Source organism: Raphanus sativus, unplaced genomic scaffold (assembly GCF_000801105.2).
Source record: "Raphanus sativus cultivar WK10039 unplaced genomic scaffold, ASM80110v3 Scaffold3864, whole genome shotgun sequence".
In the NCBI taxonomy this organism is placed as follows: domain Eukaryota; kingdom Viridiplantae; phylum Streptophyta; class Magnoliopsida; order Brassicales; family Brassicaceae; genus Raphanus; species Raphanus sativus.
Window position 1 is genome coordinate 1 of NW_026619168.1, and position 8,302 is coordinate 8,302.

General features: G+C 35.1%; 3 protein-coding genes across 4 annotated transcripts; 1 reads left to right on the plus strand and 2 right to left on the minus strand.

The window, feature by feature from the left end:
- Positions 1–1,741: 1,741 nt before the first annotated feature.
- Positions 1,742–3,519, plus strand: LOC108836494 (F-box protein PP2-A13). The gene is made up of 3 exons (XM_018609650.2): positions 1,742–2,229; positions 2,330–2,448; positions 2,908–3,519. Exons 1-3 carry the CDS (start codon positions 1,915–1,917, stop codon positions 3,332–3,334), a joined length of 861 nt encoding a protein of 286 aa, XP_018465152.2. The 5' UTR covers positions 1,742–1,914; the 3' UTR covers positions 3,335–3,519.
- A 15-nt stretch (positions 3,520–3,534) lies between these two features.
- On the minus strand, positions 3,535–5,132 carry LOC108836496 (peroxisomal membrane protein 11E-like). 2 transcript variants are annotated; one of them, XM_057001685.1, is made up of 8 exons: positions 5,024–5,132; positions 4,666–4,864; positions 4,502–4,576; positions 4,323–4,397; positions 4,157–4,237; positions 3,995–4,072; positions 3,754–3,927; positions 3,535–3,677 (listed from the first exon to the last, which is right to left on the minus strand). In XM_057001685.1, exons 2-8 carry the CDS (start codon positions 4,855–4,857, stop codon positions 3,642–3,644), a joined length of 711 nt encoding a protein of 236 aa, XP_056857665.1. In that variant the 5' UTR covers positions 4,858–4,864; positions 5,024–5,132; the 3' UTR covers positions 3,535–3,641. The 2 variants fall into 2 exon arrangements, with proteins under 2 accessions (XP_056857665.1, XP_056857666.1); XM_057001686.1 differs by having other exon boundaries at positions 4,949–5,024.
- A 513-nt stretch (positions 5,133–5,645) lies between these two features.
- Positions 5,646–7,894, minus strand: LOC130506985 (agamous-like MADS-box protein AGL13). The gene is made up of 8 exons (XM_057001687.1): positions 7,626–7,894; positions 6,952–7,027; positions 6,749–6,810; positions 6,540–6,639; positions 6,394–6,435; positions 6,225–6,260; positions 5,995–6,137; positions 5,646–5,898 (listed from the first exon to the last, which is right to left on the minus strand). The coding sequence occupies exons 1-8, from the start codon at positions 7,805–7,807 to the stop codon at positions 5,808–5,810; spliced, it is 732 nt and encodes a 243-aa protein (XP_056857667.1). The 5' UTR covers positions 7,808–7,894; the 3' UTR covers positions 5,646–5,807.
- Between the last annotated feature and the right edge of the window lie 408 nt (positions 7,895–8,302).

Consider the following 8,302-nt stretch of genomic DNA (forward strand, 5'->3'; position numbering starts at 1 on the left):
TACACTATCACTTTGGTAATGACATTAACAGTTCATTTTTTACATTTGTAATCCATTGATCACATGTATCACTTGATTCACTTCTTCTAGCATACAGTTGTAACATGCTTAGTTCGATCATCGCAGCCAAACGCACCATATCCATAATATTTTTTGTTTGAACGACCTCATTTAAACAAAAAACATGGATAAAGTGGGCTCGGCGTTGTTATGAATCAGAATCATTAAAATACATATTTAATTCTACTCAACCTCAAACACACAAAAAATTGAAATTGTTATACACTCACTCAGTACCGGTCCGTAGAAAATTTGGGCTGGAAGCAAAATCATAATTATTGGCCAATTCATTACAACTAAAACACAGTTACAACATATAAATAATTGTAGGATTCGAACCACTCACCTTCGTTAACAAAAGACCATGTTTTTCCAAGTACGCTACTGACGTTTTTTATAATTAACGGCCGAAATTTTAGATATAATAAACCGGGCCGGAAGCGGGTGCTTCTGCCGCTTCTGCTCAGGGCCGACACTGCACTCACTAAAAATTCTAGAAAAATCCACCTCACATTAAACCTTCGCCAGGTGTTTTACTTGTCGTTAAATATCCCCCAAACCCCACCAGAACGCGTGTAATGCACTTTTAACCTAAACTATTAGGCCAAGTGGCCAGCTTTTTAATCACTCTCTTATCCAGATCCGACCCGACCCGCCTCCCGAAAACGTATACATCCTGCAGATAAAAAAAGAACAAAACTTAGGTTCACCCTAAGGTGAACCTCTACATTCACCCACCAATAGGAATTAGTTAATTGAGATTTGATATCTCTTAAAAAAGGAAACCAAGTAATAATGATTTAATGAAATAAAATTATGTTTTTAGATAAATAAAAAATAGTAGTAATCATCAAAAAAATACATTCTTTTTAATATTGATAAATCCGTCAGAAAATACTAAATCCTAAACCCTAAATTATAAACCCTAAACCCTAAGTTCTAAATACTAAACCCTAAACCCTTAGAGAAAGCCTGAACCCTTGGGCAAATCCTATACCCTAAACTCTTAAATTTAAACCAAACCTTAAATCATAAACTAAATCTTAATCCCTAAACCCTAAATCATAACTTCTAATGCTAAACCTTAAATCCTAAATTCCAAAATGGTTTATGGTTTAGGATTAAGAGTATATGATTTAATATTTGTCAAAGAGTTTAGGGTTTAGGGTTTCGTGTTTAGAATTTAGGGTTTAATATTATGGTTTATGATTAAGGGTTTAGGGTTTAAGATTAACGATTTAGGGTACAGGATTTGCCCAAGGGTTCAGGCTTTCCCTAAGGGTTTAGGGTTTAGTATTTAGAATTTAGGGTTTAGTATTTAGAATTTAGAGTTTAGGGTTTAGTATTTTTGACGGATTTATCAATACTAAAAAAAAATATTTTTATAATTGCTACTATTTTTTATTTATCTAAAAACATAATTTTATTTCATTAAATTCTTATTATTTGGTTTCCTTTTTTAAGAGATATCAAATCTCAATTAACTAATTCCTATTGGTGGGTGAATGTAGAGATTCGCCTTAGGGGGTGAAGGTAAGTTTTGTTCATAAAAAAAAGATACGTATTGCACACTTCTACGAAATTATAAAATGATTGTATTAGGCTCAGGAGAATTGACCTTTGAAAATCATTTCTTCTATTTAAACTTCGCTTTGCGTATTTGTATTCTCTCTTATCTTCTAAACCGTATTTAAAAAAAAAAATCGAAAACGAAGAAAAAAGAAAGAAAAAAAAAACTTCCTTTTTCTCTTCAGTTTCTATCAATCGATTCTCCGCGTGCCATGCAAATCGAGATTCGATTGATAACGTAAGTAAAGACTCTCTCTTTCTCAATCTATCGGCGGGTTTGTGACCATGGGCGCGAATATCTCAGGCGTTACGCCGGAGTTTGACCGGAGGAACAGTGAGCACAGATTATCCGATTTGCCGGAGAACTGCGTCGCGTTGATCATGATGCGTCTCGACCCGCCGGAGATCTGCCGGCTCGCTCGTCTCAGCAGGGTCTTCCGTCGCGCGTCGTCGGCGGATTTCGTGTGGGAGTCGAAGCTGCCTCCGAGTTACCGAGATATCGCGCGGAAGGTGTTCGACGAAATTACTCTGAGGAAGTTGATAAAGAAGGATCTTTACGCGAAGCTTAGTAGGCCCAATCTCTTCGACGGTGGCACAAAGGTTGACACTTTTTTGAATCACTTTTTTTTTTTTGAAATAAAAATAAAGTCAGCAGCTTTCTTATTGTGTGAGAAGGTGTGTTGTTGATTGGTTGAAGCAGGAGCTGTGGATAGATAAGAACAGTGGTCGTCTTTGTGTATCGGTTTCTTCAAAGGGGTTAAGGATTACAGGGATTGATGATCGGAGATACTGGACTCATGTCCCAACCGATGAATCCAGGTAGACCTGAGATTTTTAACCGGATCTAACCGAATTTCGGTTGGTTCGGTTAAGAAGTTTGGTTTGATTCAGTATGTTTTGTTTTTAAAGATTGACTTTCGGATACTCCGGTTTTCTTCTAATTATAACCAAACCATACTAAAACCCAAACCAAACTAACTAAGTTAACTAAACAAACCAAATTTAACCAAATTTATCCAAACTTTTAACAAAAATTAAACCAAAATCTAATTGAAATAAATAAATTTTTGAAAACCGAACTTTATTTCGGGTTAATTCAGTAATATTAATATTGAATTAACCGAAAACCGAGCTACCAGAAAATCAAACTAACCGAACACACAGGTGTTATGATGTTAGGGTGGACTATTCTATTTGGTATTCTATGCTTTGTATGCTAGATTCACTGAGCTTGTACCCTTTATCTTGATTAGTCTCTTCCAATATTGCATCCCCCAGGTTCCACTCAGTTGCATATGTTCAACAGATATGGTGGTTTGAAGTAGGAGGAGAGTTTGAGATCCAGTTCCCATCTGGAACATACAGTCTCTTCTTCCGTATCCAGCTCGGTAAAACATCAAAAAGACTCGGAAGGAGAATGTGCAACTCCGAGCACGTTCACGGATGGGACATAAAGCCCGTTAGGTTCCAGCTGGCAACTTCAGACAACCAACAAGCTGTTTCGCTGCGCTATCTGAACAACAACCCTGGACACTGGAGTCACTATCACGTCGGGGATTTCAAAGTGGTGAATCCAAATATATCGACAGGAGTCAAGTTCTCGATGACTCAGATTGATTGCACTCACACGAAAGGTGGCCTGTGCATAGACTCTGTTCTTATAGTACCTAAAGAAAATGCAAGGAAGGTCGTTGAATCAGAATAGTTATTTTATTTTATTTTTTTGTAGATATTGAGTGAGATTGTTGTAAATGGTGAGAAGAATCTTTTTTTTTTCCTTGATCTGGAACTTGTTGTACACATGGTTGGGTTGTCTCTGGTTTTGTCTGTAGTTACAGTGATTGTAAGAGACTAAAGGTATTGAACTTGAACATAGAATCCTTTCAGCTATGTAGAAACAGAGTCTTGTTCAGAGTATAAGTTATCATTATTACAGCATAGGAGCAACATAGACTCTTAAGATTACGTGAAACAATTATTCTTAAGGTCTAGAGAAGAAGCTTCTTCTTGCTTCAAGCTGTCTTTAACTTGGGACGCACTGGAAGCAACTGTATAGTAACAGAAGTTTTGTAAAACAATCGGATGGAAGTGGGTTTATGGGAAGGAAGACGTTGGTTTTTTTACCTGATAACAAGAGATAAGTGAGGTGATAAGCCCCAAAAAGCCAGTGACACGATGACCAATTATCCATGGAGCTAAACGAAGCAGACCAATGGCTACAACAATGTCCATGCTTGATTTAATCAAAGCTACTATTCTGTCTTTTGTTTTCTGAAGCTTAGCACGATGCAACTCATCCTGCAGTTTTGACAAATGTAATGAGTTTTAGACACAAAGACAAGAAAGATCAGAGAGTTTTTTTTACATGATTCTTCTTTTCATCATCTTTGAGTTCCTTGTCCATCTTCTTCATAGATGAAGAGAGCCTTATAAGCTCACAAATCTAATAAAGAATCAAGATCAGTGTATATATATATATGTCAAGACACATGAAAATCGAAATGTAGAGAAAGATTATATATAAAACCTCAATTATTACAATACAGATAGATGATCCAAGCCAGCAGAAAATTGAGAAACCGCTAATCAACTCCGTTAATATTTTGTTCTGCGTACTTTAGTCACTTAGCAGAGATAATGTAAATATTAAAAACACTTCAATAGACCAATATGGATTGTTGCCTTAATGTCACCTTATATATGCCGGATCTACCAAGCCAGACGAATTGATCAAGAAAGAAGTATGTACACAAGAGTGCATTCTTGCACTGAAAACAGCCAAACCAACAAACAAAAAGAAAAACACAAAAAAAATTAAAGACCGAAACTTGGTTTAAACATATAGCAAATGTTGTAACATGTTGTTGGGCACCTTTCCGAGCAAGACAAGAGGAAGAGGAGTCCTTCTATGCACAGGGCTAATAAGCAATTGAAAATCATTGAGAAACTGCACATTTAAAGCCCATTTTCTAAATCAGAAATCAAAAACAGTTTTTTACAATATTAAGAAGAAGGAAATGGCAAAGTGACAATGACCTTGAAAAGACGGAACACTTTTCTAGCCAAACTGGTGTTTCTGTAGACATTTTGAGCAGTACCAGGTTTTCCACCGCTCAAGAATTTGGAACCGTACTGTATAGCTCTGCATATCTTATCTCTAGCCTCAGCTTTGTTCAAGTATAGGATTATAAGAGCTAGCTCGTCTCTGGTTAAATATAATGTTTTCATCTTCTATCTGCAAAAAAAAACACACACACACACACACAAAATTTCACGGCTACGTTTGATTGATGAGAGAAACACACATTAAAGTTTTCACTTTTATCAATTTCAAACGAGAATATCAGTTTCATCAGCAACCAAAAAAAAAAGAAGACGAAACAGAGCAATGCACCTCCTTGATGATCTAGGCGAGAGGATCCTGAGATTCAGTGCCATACTATTTCTGGAACATCATTCTTTGTGTGTTGTGTCATAAAATGCGTGTTTGGTCTACTTTCTTTGCGTTTTACTTTCTTTATAAAACGCATTGAAACGCAACGTTTTGAATCAAATATCCAATCTTATGATCGGCTCCACTTCACTCCTCACCTATTGCACTTTGATTCTATCCCATGTCATCTGCAGAGAGTTTTAGAATAGGCAGTTTAAAATGGGCCAGGCCTTTTGAGAAGTCTTACTTTCCACAACAGGATGGAGATAGCCTTGCGTGGTCGAGTAAGCCCTCTGATGGTGAACTGAATAACGGCAACATGAAGAGAACCAAAGATTTTGCTAGTAAGTTCACCTATATATGTTGTCTGGTTGATGAACAATGTTAATATTATGGAATGGAGGCAAACAAAAAAAAATCACTTGTAATATTGATTATGGGAACTTTTGGGAGTGGCTGCAATGAGTAAGGATCCATAAGTTGATTCAAATTTTGTGTGTAAATACAATTCTACATGTAACAAGATTAAGTAGCAAATATGTAAGTCACAGAATGTTTTTGTCTATTTAAGTCCAAGAAGGAGGATAAGGAGAATAGGAGATTAGATATTGCATATTCTTAATGGTCCATATCGCATATTGTAATTAGATATAGTACCTTCTAAACCAAAAACTCTGGCATATAACTTAAAAAAAAAAGAGAGTATGAGCTTCTTATATTTTGTTTGACATTTCGACGAACTAGCTCATCCTTGAGTAAAGTTGGTTTCAGAGTCGCATCCTACATTACTCTTGAATACCGAAGATCCATCACCTTGCTCATATTGTTGTTGAAACCTACATAAATATATGTATTCCCAACACCAAGTTTGGTTATAAAGCCATAGTTTGTTATTTTTTTAATCGTTAGAATAAAAGAAAAAGAATGATTACCCGATCTTCAAGAACTGTCCGACGTTGCAATCCACAGAGATGTGATGAGAGGACAGCAAGGAAAAATCAGAGGAACCTGCCCTGTCATCCGAATTTAGCAAAAGGTCTTGAAAGCCTTTGAATTCATTACCTTCTGCCTCAAGCTGATTATGGAAAAAAATAGTCCATTAACAACGAAATACTGAAGATAGTAACTAGGACTCTACGAGAGGAATATTAACAGAAAAAACCTTTAGCTTCTTGTTTATATCTCCGAGCTGCCTCTCCTGTAATTCCAAACCCAACTCAATAACATAGTTAATGTGTATACAAATATAAACGTTAATTATATACTAGGCTATTAATACAACGACTAAATATATGTTACGTTCAAAATGTATGTGGATGTCATAGACTTGCCTTTCTCCGAAGCTCTTCCATTTGTTCCATAGTAACCTGCGTCTGCGTATATATATACATGCATTTTAAAATTTTATTTTTATATATCTAAATTTAGAAATGATTACAACGAAATAAGATTTGTAGATGTATACAATATGTTGTACCTTGCGTTGCATGGTTGCCGAGAGAGCTCTTTCAAGCTGTCTCTCGAGCGTCTCCAATTCTTTGACACTCATCTCTCCAAGATCTTCCCCAAGCAAATACCTTTTTATTTAAACGATTCAATATATTGCTTAATTGTGGAAACTAGCTTGGAGATGTATATTTATATGTAATAAGGATGTAAGAGAGAGAGATATATGATTAACTAAACCTATGAGTGCGAAGAAGAGATTCATATTTGGATCTGAGCTCTGTCACCTCTTGAGACCAACTCTGCACCTTAAATTAAAAAGACTAATTAAAATTTATAATTGCTTTTTTTCTGTTGTTACTTATGTATGTGTATATAACATTAACTTTTTTGTATATAACATTAACTTGGGATTTGAAGACTTGGAAAAAAGAAAAATTGACCTGTGTAGACTCTTCAGGTCGATTATTGTCCCAAATATTGTTACAGCGATTGTACCTTTCAATTGTTTTCTCCATTCTACAGATTATTAAACAAAAGAAATCACAAGAAAAATCATTAATTGGTTAGTTGATCCTTAAATGTCTACAAACCCTAATTACACAAAACTTATTGGATCTGTCATTTCTTGCATATATTTGCGTAATGGATCTATGAGATCGATGTATGATGAACACTAGCTACTTTCTCTAGTTAGAATTAGAAAGATACAACCATTTTAAAAGGCAATACTTATGGTTTTCTTGAAATCTTAAGGACATACATATCTTATTATATAAAGCTGATGATAAAAAGGTTTTATAGCCTAAAATCAATCAATAAAATTCCGATCTTGAAGATTTGTCGGATCTAAAAGCTTAAGCTGTCACATGCGTTTCATGGATCCGAGAGGTGGTTAGGATTTGGGAGAAAAAGACACAACCTCTTATAATACTTAAAAAGACAGAGAACTTTGGCTTCTTGAGTCTCAAAAACGGACACAAATCAAACCTAGCTTATCTAGTTAATTACGAATCTTTTTTTAACCATTGAATCTTTTGGAAGGAAAACATTTATTTTCGTATAAAAACCTTTAATTAAGAATCTTGATGATCAAAATGGGTATATATACACGTACGTGTCACTGCTGAACTCATAGAGTTTGCCACTGCTGGAGAAGATGATAAGAGCAACCTCTACATCACATAGAACAGAAAGTTCGTAGGCTTTCTTGAGCAAACCACCTTTTCTTTTGGAGAAGGTTACTTGTCTATTGACCTTGTTCTCTATTCTCTTCACGTTCACTCTCCCTCTTGCCATTTTCCCTTCTCTCTCTTCTTTCTACGTTTATTGACTTTGAATCCCCCTCAGGATTTGGACATTTACATGCATTAATCAAAAGGGATCCAATAAGTAGAGGGATACACAGCGTATTTGCTAACTTTTTTATTTTCTGAAGCTATTAAACCGCATACATAGGATTGATACACGTATCTTGTTGTTGATTTATAAATTTATAATTTTTATTTTATATACCATGCAAGATGATTTTTTTTTTTAAATGGTAAGTATCGCATGGTAAGTAACATTTAAAGTTCAACTAACTTATATTTGACCCAAATGAAGTTATTTGTTTATTTTGTTAAATTAAATTTAATCTACATGGAACAAAAAGAAAACTTTCTATTTATAGTCATGGTTAAAAATACCTAGGAATGGAAATATGCAGGTAACAGAAGGACCACTGGAAAAATCATCATTGTTTCTTTTAATGTTAACCTTACTATTAATTTCATACCAACAATTTTCAAAGTT